Source organism: Helobdella robusta (assembly GCF_000326865.2).
Source record: "Helobdella robusta unplaced genomic scaffold HELROscaffold_70, whole genome shotgun sequence".
Classification (NCBI taxonomy): domain Eukaryota; kingdom Metazoa; phylum Annelida; class Clitellata; order Rhynchobdellida; family Glossiphoniidae; genus Helobdella; species Helobdella robusta.
In genome coordinates, this window is record NW_008705399.1 from 155,419 (window position 1) to 167,122 (window position 11,704).

The 11,704-nt window shown below is 34.4% G+C and overlaps 2 protein-coding genes across 2 annotated transcripts; one reads left to right on the top strand and one right to left on the bottom strand.

Annotated features, from left to right (window-relative positions):
* HELRODRAFT_186126 (hypothetical protein) lies at positions 1-2,252 on the top strand. The gene is made up of 4 exons (XM_009031140.1): positions 1-54; positions 208-493; positions 658-1,099; positions 1,230-2,252. The coding sequence occupies exons 2-4, from the start codon at positions 245-247 to the stop codon at positions 1,388-1,390; spliced, it is 852 nt and encodes a 283-aa protein (XP_009029388.1). The 5' UTR covers positions 1-54; positions 208-244; the 3' UTR covers positions 1,391-2,252.
* Positions 2,253-4,656: 2,404 nt separating this feature from the next.
* On the bottom strand, positions 4,657-5,586 carry HELRODRAFT_89334 (hypothetical protein; the record flags this gene model as incomplete). Its single annotated transcript, XM_009031115.1, has 3 exons — positions 4,657-4,968; positions 5,145-5,222; positions 5,344-5,586. 3 exons carry the CDS (start codon positions 5,584-5,586, stop codon positions 4,657-4,659), a joined length of 633 nt encoding a protein of 210 aa, XP_009029363.1.
* Between the last annotated feature and the right edge of the window lie 6,118 nt (positions 5,587-11,704).

Consider the following 11,704-nt stretch of genomic DNA (forward strand, 5'->3'; position numbering starts at 1 on the left):
TTGTTTATTTTATTCTTTTCCGGCCTTTCCTTTTGAGATCTGGTTGTGTTTCAGGTGCTTTTTTTATCGTTTTTGATCGGTGGTTAAATAAGTTTCTTTTAATAGAATTTTTATAAATTATTGTTTAATATTAAATATATCTGATGATATTATTGCCTAGTTTTTTTTAGAATTTATTTTAATATGATTTTTCTATAATCTTTTCAGATATAATATTACGGTAATTTAACGAACTCTATACCAAATGGCGGACGCTGCACCAGCCGGTGGTAGAGGAGGATTCCGTGGAGGATTTGGTGGTGGTGAAAGAGGCCGCGGTAGAGGACGTGGACGTGGCCGCGGTAGAGGAGGTAGAGGCGGCCCGAGAGGTGCTCGTGGTGGGGCCAAAGAAGGTGACAAAGAATGGGTACCTGTCACTAAGTTGGGTCGTTTAGTCAAAGAAATGAAAATCAAAACGATTGAAGAAATTTATCTTTTCTCTCTTCCAATCAAGGTTTTTCCTGCTGGCAAATTTCATTTAATTTAAATTAAAATTTTCATGTTTCCTTATCTTATAACTTTCTTCAAATATTAGTATCTCAACGAATAAATATTTTGCAATGATTTTATTTTCTATACTGAATTGGCAAATAAATGAATCTCAAATTTGCCCAACAGGAGTTTGAAATCATTGATTTCTTCTTGGGAAGCAGTTTGAAAGATGAAGTATTGAAAATCATGCCAGTGCAAAAACAGACAAGAGCAGGTCAAAGAACTAGGTTCAAGGCATTCGTTGCCATCGGAGATTTCAATGGACACGTTGGTTTGGGGGTGAAATGCTCAAAAGAGGTTGCCACTGCAATCAGAGGAGCTATCATCCTGGCCAAGTTGTCGATCGTTCCAGTCAGGAGAGGTTACTGGGGTAACAAAATTGGTAAACCCCACACCGTGCCATGCAAAGTAACTGGTAGTTGTGGTAGTGTTGAGGTGAGGTTGATTCCAGCCCCAAGAGGAACAGGTATCGTCGGTGCCCCTGTCCCCAAAAAGTTGTTGCATATGGCTGGTATTGACGACTGCTACACTTCTGCTAATGGTCAAACTGCTACTCTTGGCAACTTTGGTTAGTTTTCCTTGTGACCTATTTATTTTTTTTAAACTAAATAAATTTTTCTCTTTTTTATTATACTGAAATAATAAACTTGAGCAAAAATTTGTAGATATGAAAGTTAATAAATAATTTTTCCTCCCAGCCATGGCGACGTATGAAGCCATTGCAAACACATACGCCTACCTGACACCTGATTTGTGGAAGGAGACAGTGTTTGTGAAGTCTCCATACCAGGAGCACACTGATTTCCTCATGAAGTACCCTGCTATGGAGAGAAGAACCGGTGAAGTTAAACAGTATTGAAGAGCTAGAGTTGGACTGACGGGCTGACTTCAAGCAGTCAATCGGTTGATCGGTTGACAGATGAAGATGAATTGATAGTAATTAACTAAATGATTGATTGGTTGACGGATGGATTGATAGTAATTGACTGAATGATTGGTTGGTTTTGTAATAAAGCCATCATATGTCATAGATGATATGCATGTGTCAGCTTAATAAAAAAATTTATAAGTTTGTATGTGTCGATTTTTGGTCAGATTACTTTGTCGTTGAATATTATGCAAACGAATTATGTAACTAGTGGAAAAAGATTTTATTGAAATAGTAAAAAAATATGAAAAATTTAAACGTTTAAAATTTTTAAAGTAACGAGAAGAAAAATCTCGATTCACAATGTTTTGATTCAAGTACATAAACGATCAAAAAATTTCAAAATACGTCAACACGCAACTGTACGAACCGTCGACTTTTCAAAAATGTGTATTCAAAGGTAAAACGAAATTTTGAAGAAATGATTTGAAGATAGAAAAAATAGAAAAATACATGGTTTTCTAGAAAATTTGGAAAATTTTTTTTGAAAAATTTAAGGGAAAAATTTGTCGCGATCAGTCAGTGTAATAGCATTAGAGTTGATGAAATGTTCCTTTTGTTCATGAGTTTGATTCTGAAATCGCTCTGTCTGCCGTGTTTTCTTGGCTTTCTCTGTTGGTGATATGAAAAATATAGATTGTAATTAAAGTATTATTATGAATAATAATTATTTCCATAATAATTATGGATAATTAATATAACAATTTTGAATTTTTGTTAATTATGGTATTATATCATTTATGATGCAATAATGAATGTGGTTGATAGTTTTGTGCCTAAATAAGATTAAAAAGCTCTACTTGTTTAGCTACAGTCGATAATTTTTGTGAATAATAAATACAAATAAATTGTTTTGATTTTTGTGGTGTTGTGTATGTGTATTCGTATGTCTGTGTGTGTTCCTACTTGTCTGTCTGTGTGTGTGTGTGTGTGTGTGTGTGTGTGTGTGTGTGTTTAGCAAAATAAAGATTGAATTACTATCTGAAGCTTAAGCAAGAAGACAGTAAGAGGAACATAACCAATAAAGAATGAATAAAATTATAATCATAATAATATAATGGTAATAAAATTATAGATGATAATTTAGATGAAATGTTAACAGAATAAAAACAGAAAGAAATAGTTTATTTTAAGTTTTAATGGCTCTGCTCTAACAATTATTACCATCCAAACCACAACGGATCACGATGAAAAAACGTAAGAATAGAATAAAATAAATACGAAATAAAATATAATATAATACTTAGTACTATAATATAGATAAAAATGAAATATGAAATTAACCATAATAATACTAATATAATAATAATGATAATAATAATTACTGTTATTCAAACCATATAGCGAGTTAGGGCATCAATCAAAAAGCTGTCGTGCAAAACAAAAAACATCATCATCATCATGGTTATCATCATCATCATCATCACCGTCGTGGTTATCATCATTATCATCATTTTTAACACCATCATCGTCGTCGTCATCTTTACTTTTATCATCGTCGTCGTCATCATAATCATTTTTATGATCCTCTTAAATTATTTTAATAGTGATATTAAAGGAGAATACTACTACTACTGCTACTACTACTACTACTACTGCTGCTGCTGCTATTAATATTAACAATAATAATAAAAATAATATCAACTCTTCAGCTAATTCGAAATATTGATTTGTCAAAAGTTAATAAATACGTTTATTTAAAGCTTTGGAATCAGAAAAAATGATTTTTTTCATTGTATAATAATATATAATTATATAACAATATATATGTATATATTATAAATATATATATATAGTTGTGTGTATGTTTGTGTGTGTGCGCGCGTGTGTGCGCGCGTGTGGTTGCAATACAGTTTAGCAATCGTAAGGAAATAATAAATATTTAATTTGTGCAGTTAGAAATAAAATGCTTGTTATATAATTCGTAAATTATTATATAAATATATATATATGTGTGTGTGTGTGTGTGTGTATGTGTGTGCGTGTGTACGTGCGTGTGTATACATATATACAATTCATGTAAGCACATAAGGAACCAAAAAAAAGCTTTAAGGATTGGAACCAAAAAAAAGCATAAGCAGAGACGGAAAAAGATTACGTTCAACATTGAAATTGCTCTAATTATTATTTGATATGATCAAAATTGTTATTATTAGTAGTAGTAGTATTATTATTATTATAATAATTACTATTAATAAATTTATTGTTTTTATTTTTATTAAGTTTGAAATAAAAAATCTTTTCTATGAAACTACTTCCCTATAATGAAAAGTCTAAATTTTAATCCCGCCAAAATCTATCAGACAACCAAAGTGTTTGTTATTATTATTTAAACTATATAATTATTAATTATATTATTGCTATTATTATTTATACTATTATTATTAATTATATTATTGTTATTATTATTGTTTAATAATCTTTTTTATTATAATTTTTATTATTCAAACCATTGCCAGTAAGCAAAAGACCAAGATTCCCTTATGAATGTAGACGAAGAAGATAATGACGATGATGATGACGATGATGATGATGATGACGATGATGATGATAACGATGATAACAAAGTTATACATATTTTTGTGTATGTTCGGTTGTACTATACTGATAATCATAAAAATTTATAGCCCATATATCGAAACATACATACATGCTGACAGACGGACCGATTACATACAAGCATACATGCACACATACATACAGGCATACATACACACATACATACATTTATACATACACACACATACTGCGACTGTAAAAGCATACGACCAGAAAATTTCTAAGTATATGCTACTCTCAATGACTCTAAAATCATTCAACCATACATACATACATAACACACACACACACATACATACATAACTTGTTATGTATGTATTTGACATAACAAGCATACATCCATGCATACATATATAGCACAAACAAACATACACACACACATAAATACGTATACACACACAATACTCACTTAACATCATCATTTGTCATCATTTTGTGGACTTTACTGGATACGTTTTGTTTGTTCATCATCATTCGCTGATAATGATTTCTGCATTGATGATGATGATCATAATGATGATGATGATTATGTCGATAACATTCAAAAACCTCAGCCAACCAACCTACCGACCAATTAGAACCGACCAATCAACCAACAAGCCAATCGCGATCGACCATTAAATCAACCAGCCAACCAATCACCAACGACCCCATTCAATCAACAAATCAACCATCACACAAACCAAAAGAACGAACGAACCAAACGAACGAACAAACCAAACGAACGAACCAAACGAACGAACCAAACGAACGAACCGAAATCTCTGCTGAATGATGACGACGGCATGTTTACTCTTCATGTATCGCTCATGTTGTTTGTAGGCCCGATACTTGCTCTGGATTATCGTAGCTGCCTCGCGACTTCGTTTAAATTTCTTCTGGGCGTAGTAGCTTCTGAACTGACTCTGTATCAGCACCGCGGCTTGAGTCATACGTTTGTGGAACATAAACTGTGTTGATGCCCGTGTATGTGTAAGTGTATGTGTGTGTGTGTGAGAGAAAGAGAGAGAGAGAGAGAGAGAGAGAGAGAGAGAGAGAGAGAGAGAGTGAGAGAGAGAGAGGGTGAGAGAGAAAGAGGGTGAAAGAGAGAGAGGGTGAGAGAAAGAGTTTGTACGGAATGTACTACCTGTTTATACCTACGGAAACAGTTTTGTATCAGTATGGCGGCATTGATTTCCTCCTGCCTTTGTTTCAATTGGTGTGTCTGCGTACCTGTGTGTGGGTGCGTGTGTGTATGTGTGTGTGTGAATGTATGTAAGTGTACTTTTGTTGTTTGTGTGTTTAAATGGATAAACACTCCGAGTTTTTTTTACTAAAAATCCCACTGACAAACCTTTATACTTTCTGTAACAATCCTGGACTATCTTAGCAGCCTCGTACAGTTTCTTCTGTTCATCATCAGAGAGAGTTAGCAGAGAGAAATCTTTTTCCATATAGGTGGCAGGTGCGTTAAAAAATTCCGAAAATTCCGTGGTTGTTGGAGACGAGTCGCTCGTGTAGCTACCGCAGTTACTACCGCCGCCACCTCCGTACGGGCTGGTCAAACAGACGGAAGATGAGGGACTCATGGTTGATGTTGACGCTGGCGTGTTAACAACGTCCTGATATCTAATGTATTGTTTTGGCGTCTAGAGGTATTTAGGGGTATCAACAACAGGGACAACACTTATTATGCGTGCATTCAATCCCGGGTCAGTCGACTCAGCACAAGTTTAGGCGCTCATATACACTTCCACACACACAGAGTAAATAAAATGATTAATATTATGATAATAAAATGAAAATAAAATAAATGATTGGAAATTATTGAAATTTTAAAAGTTGTATCTGAATCAAAATTTTTAAACCTGTAATCGGAGAACATGGAGACGCCATCCATGGGTGTGCACACTCCAGAATCATCATCAAGACTGCCGAAATTATTATTATTATTATTTATTGTCGATGTAGCGTTGTTGTTGATGTTGTTGTTGTTGTTGATAATGTTGTTGTTGTTGTTGTTGTTGTTGATAATGTTGTTGTTGTTGTTGATGTTGTTGTTGGATGCGAAATAGTTGGATAATGAACTGTTGCAAGAGGCATTTGAATCGTGAGAGCTAGCCCTGGTTTGTGTCCGGCTAATGTTGTTGATGATGGTGTTGTTGACGTTGTTGTTTGTGTAGTAAAAGTTGCTGTTATGGTAATTGAAATTATCTAACTGTTGTGTAAATGATGGCTGTTGTTGTTCGAAAGCCAGTTGTTGTTGTTGTTGTATAAATTGTTGTTGTGGATATTGTTGCTGCTGAAGCTGTTGTAGTTGAAGCTGTTGCTGTTGTTGTTGGTAATGTTGCTGAATTTGCTGCTGCGATAAATGTTGATGCGATTGTTGTTGTTGCTGTAACTGGTGCAAATGTTGGAACTGATGTCGTAGATGCAATTGTTGTTGATGTTGTTGTAATTGCCGCTGCTGCGAATGTTGTTGTTGTTGCTGCTGCTGCTGCTGTTGCTGTAACAGCTGTTGAAACTGCTGATGATGCAGCTGCTGAAGGTAAAGCAATGTTGTTGTTGGTTTTGTATCGTGTTGCTGTTGCTGCTGTTTATCATTCGTTATTGATGTTGTTGATGTTGTTGTTGTTGTTGATTTTGTTGTTGGTGTTGTCTTGTTTCTCTCAGGAATGGCGACGATGAATTGGTTGGCCAGCGTAAGCATTTGCGAAACTGGCATCTTCATTTCCGTAGTATCTTCATAATTTTTACAATTAATTATAATTCAGCGACTATAATATAAAAATAATTATCATAATTAATAATAATAACAATAATAGTAGTAGTAGTAGTAGTAGTAGTAGTAGTAGTAGGGAGGTACCGAATAGTTGATGCGGTCGAGGGCGATAACGAAAAAACACCAAACTCTGAATAAAACTTTCATTTGAAAATTATACAATTCTACCAACATCTTCATCGAGGTTAAAAAGGTTAAAGGTCAATTACACCCTTCCAAAGTTCAAAGGATTCAACAACACGCCACAAACATCTTATATGAATACGTGCTAAACGACGCAGCCCACATGAGGCATGTGATAGGCGGGGATCCTTTTGTCACATTCGAACCCGGTTACTGCGAGACAGTACAAGGCGACCTTAACCACTAGGCTATCACGCCGCCCGAGGTAACATTCAACTCCTTGTTCAAAATTATGGGTTTCAAATTTTAAGAGTGGCGGCTTAAAGGAAAATTGCTTACATAAAAGCAAATTTTTATCATTGTACAATTTTCCTTGTATATTGAATTTCAACAATACAAACCGATAGGACATAGATCATTTAGTTCCTTATCTGGAATGAATGAATGAGTGAATGAATGAATGAGTGGAATGAATGAGTGAGTGAGTGAGTGAGTGAGTGAGTGAGCGAATGAGTTAATGAATGAATGAGGAAATGAATGAATGAACGAACGAACGAACGAATGAATTAATGAATGAGCGAATGAATGAATAAAGACGAAAAATTTACAAAATTAAAAATAACCTATTTCCATCTCGTTGATCACCAGCCTGTCATCATCATCATCCTCATCATCAATAATAATATTATTATTATTATTATTAGCACAATCATCATCGTCGTCATCGTCATCGTCATCGTCAAAGTTATGCAATCTTTTCAGGTATGAATTGATAACATCATCATCATTATCACTACATAAGACATTATTATTATCATTGTTGTTGTTATCGTTATTATTATTATTATTATTATTATTATCATTATTATTGTTTTTATTTTTATTATTATTACTATTTTCATTGTATTTCTGTAGCGCTGTCTTATTTGAAAGATCCGTCTCGGAGTTTGCGTTTCTTTTAAATGTTAAAATAGGATTATTATTATTGTTGTTGTTGTTGTTATTATTATTATTCGCGGCGTTGCCTTTCCTGCCAACTTCACTCATCAACAGAACGTCAACACTGGTCCTTTTAATCATTCGAGACGACGACGACGACGCTACAGCAGCTGCTGCAGCTGCTGTTGATGATGACGACGGTAGCAATGATGCTACCGCCGGTGTGGCCGTTGTGGCTATTAGCCGTGCAGTTAGCTGGTTGAGGAAAAACGCCTGGGAAAGAAAACAAAGTGGGAAATAAAGTACATTAATGGATAAAAATGTCTGTCTCTCTCCCACTTTCTCTCTCTCTCTTTTTCTCTCTCTCTCTCTTTCTTATTCTATCTCTCTTTCTTCTTTCTCTCTATTCCTCCCAACGTCATAACCATCAACATATCTAATCGACCACACCCATCATCATCATCATCATCACCATCTCATCATCACCATCATCATCAATAATACCTTTCCATTGGTGTGGCCGAATAACATCGGCGCTCTTTGACCTCTGAGTGACCTCAAAAAGGGCAATCCGGGGTCATCGTCTGTCGGCCATTTGGTTTTTTCGTCGAATGGCTGCGTTTTTATGCTGTTAATAATTATTATCATTGATGTTATTATTATTATTATCATTATTATTATTACTGTTGTTTTTGTGGCAATAACATAGTAGTTAATGTTGAAAGATGAAAAAAACAAAAAACAATATCTAACAATGGATGCAATCTTGTTGATGTTGTTGTTGTTGTTGCTGATGTTGTTGCTGATGTTGTTGTTGTTGTTGCAGTTGTTGTTGATGTCATTACTTTCGCCGTTGTTGTTGTTGGCGATGATGACGTTGTCCTTGTTGATGGTGCAAGTGAATTTTCAATACGTAAATTCATCGGAGGATTAATATTTCTAATATTCATAACACTATTTATATTAATAATATTATTATTCTTATTATTATCATTCATATTATTGTTCATATTATTATTATTATTATCACCAATATCACCATCATTAATTCGGATACCACATTCCCCGCCACCCAAACCACTGTAATTATAACCACAATTACCGCAGTTATAACCATAACTACCAAAATTATGACCATAATTACCAAAATTATGACCACAATTACCAAAATTATGACCAAAATTACCAAAATTATGGTCACAATTAGCAAAATTATGACCATAATTATTAACATCAAAGAAATCATGGCCGATCTGCTGTACGAAGTGAACTGGCTGGAGGCCGAAGTTGTTGGGAACTGCCATGAGTTTGTTACCGTTGTTGTAGGCGAAGAGTTGGTGGAATGTCTGGAGATTGCCGCGGGCACACGCCCACATCTTTGAAAAATATAATAATATTAATAAATAATAATAATAATAAATAATAATAATAATAAATAATAATAATAATAATGATAACGTACAATGGGAGTGTTTCCGTGTCTATCCTTAGACAGAGGATCGACCTCCTTCAAAAGTGACGTCATCGTCGGCGATGATGATGATGATGTCGATAGTAATGATCTTGCGAGAAAAAGATTGTAAAAATTGAATAAAGAAATCTTTTTGACTCATAAAAGTTTAGCGAAAATGAAATTGTCAACATCATCGTCATAAACGTCATCATCATCGTCGTCGTTGTCGTCGTCATCATCAACAACACCTTATGTGAATTAGGAAGGAGAGGATTTGGGGATTTCCCAGAGCGGCGGCCAGGTGCAGCAAGGTCAAATCAAGGTCATTTGAGTGATGGCTAGTTTCAATGTCAAGGTCGCAATTTACGAAATATTTTTTAGCCAGCAGTGATGGTAACGAGCTTAAAATTTCTCGAACGCTGCTATTATTATTGTTGTTGTTGTCTTCATGTTTTATCTGCCGAATGAATGTATTGATTGACTGACTAGCTGAATGACTGAATGAATAAATGAATGAATAATGAATTAAGAAAGAAAGAAATCAGAAAATAAACAAGTAGATGAATGAACGAATGAATGATCGAAACTACAAATTAAAGAAAAATGTTAAAGAGCAGGTAAAAGTTAATGAATGAATGAATGAATGAATGAATGAATGAATGAATTTACATTTTTGTCCGAGTTAGCTCTCAAAACATGCAGTTTCTGTATGAAGAGCTGTACCAATTTTTTATCTGTTTAATAATTTTGATTCATAATTTACAAACATTATTATTATTAATATTATTTTTATTATTATTATTATTATTACTCCTACTTCAGAAAAACCTATGGTGTTGAGTACAACATTGTTTTACTCAGAGACAAGGCGTGGAGAATGAGACTAAAACTTCGCAATTACTTTAAAACAAGCCGAAGTGGAAAGATTCGCTGCTGTCTTCGGCGCGAAACGTCAATAGACTACAAACTGGTGGATGACTTGCTCTCAGATGCAGATACAACAACTCAGTCGTTAAAGCAGGTAACTGCTAGCTGGAATCATGTGGTTTCGCTTCTGAGTCAGGGTTTCTTGGTTAAATCGGTGACAGAGGTAATATCATCATCTCAAATATCCCATTGGTCTAAACAATTTGATACAATCTCAGAAACTCTTTACAAATTCGCTAGAAAATATATTACTCAGCAATCGCCAACCAACGCCAATCTGTTCAGACGGGGAAAGACACAAGATTCTCTATGTCCTCTACAAACATGTTGTGTCCAACTGTGGATCGATTGCTACACTGGCAAGATATACAGAACGTCATAATAAAATTCTATCTGAGATCGATAATTGGTTAAAGACATGTTGTCAGGAGGACTGCCTGATAAAAACTATGAATTTATGGATTACTTTTTTGAATGTTGGGGATTCTGCTTAGTTAAGATTTACTCTTTTGGAATGCCCCATTATGTAACAAATTTATTGTTTGTTCATAATAAACGAATATTATATTCGCAGATATCGAGTCAGAGGAAGTTCAACCAATCTGGCAGCAACTGTTCATCTCCATCCGTTCCAGACGTCGCCATTTTGCGCAACCTCAAAATTGAAATTAACAAATGAAATGAATCTAACCACATGAAACTAATCTGCTACAATCAAGAAACTACAAACTACCGAAATAGGAAAATAGTTTGAATTCATGTCTGAATGCTGACTTTAAGAACTGTTTAATTTTTCAAAAAACATTTGAAATAACTCCGATTGGCTTTTTCAATATTTTAAATTTGACTCTAAAAATTCATGGCCGATTACATATATTAACAAATTAATAGAATCTGTAATTAGATCGGACCTATGCCATTTATTGCGATAGGAACACTTCCTAACCAATTTGAATACATAACCGTTTTGCACTTGCCCTATATAATGAGCATTGTGGTTTCATTGAACATTATTACATTTTTATTTTCTTTTTTAATTTTAACAACTTTGACTGAAATAAAAGAGTTTCCATTAATATATATAAAATTGATGCATTTGTATAGCGCCAATTTCTTAGAGCGCTATGATAAATTAAAATTAAAAAATTTATCAATTTTGTATCAATCTTCTCTTTCATCAGGTACTAGATAGCTCAACATCACTTGGATTGCTACTGCTGTTGCAGCTGCTGCAGAACTTCCACTGCGGACAAACTCCAGCCAGGATGCTTCATTGACGATCACAAGAGGTAAATTTGCAAGCAACACAAAGAGGAAACGAGGTAGATATAGATGATAATACATAGCATATATACCTTCTATGTTAAAATAAGATGTCGATACTGTTGCTACGGCTGCTGCTGCTGCTGCTGCTGCTGCTGTTGATGATGACCGCAATGATGACGATGATGATAGTAGTGCTGCTGATGGTGATGATGGTGGT

Bases quoted from the DNA above. Each gene is read 5' to 3' on its own strand.
- HELRODRAFT_186126 (XM_009031140.1), top strand. From the start codon at position 245: ATGGCGGACGCTGCACCAGCCGGTGGTAGAGGAGGATTCCGTGGAGGA. The intron at 494-657 runs GTTTTTCCTGCT...TTTGCCCAACAG, and splicing joins TTTTCTCTCTTCCAATCAAG to GAGTTTGAAATCATTGATTT. The intron at 1,100-1,229 runs GTTAGTTTTCCT...TTTTCCTCCCAG, and splicing joins TGCTACTCTTGGCAACTTTG to CCATGGCGACGTATGAAGCC.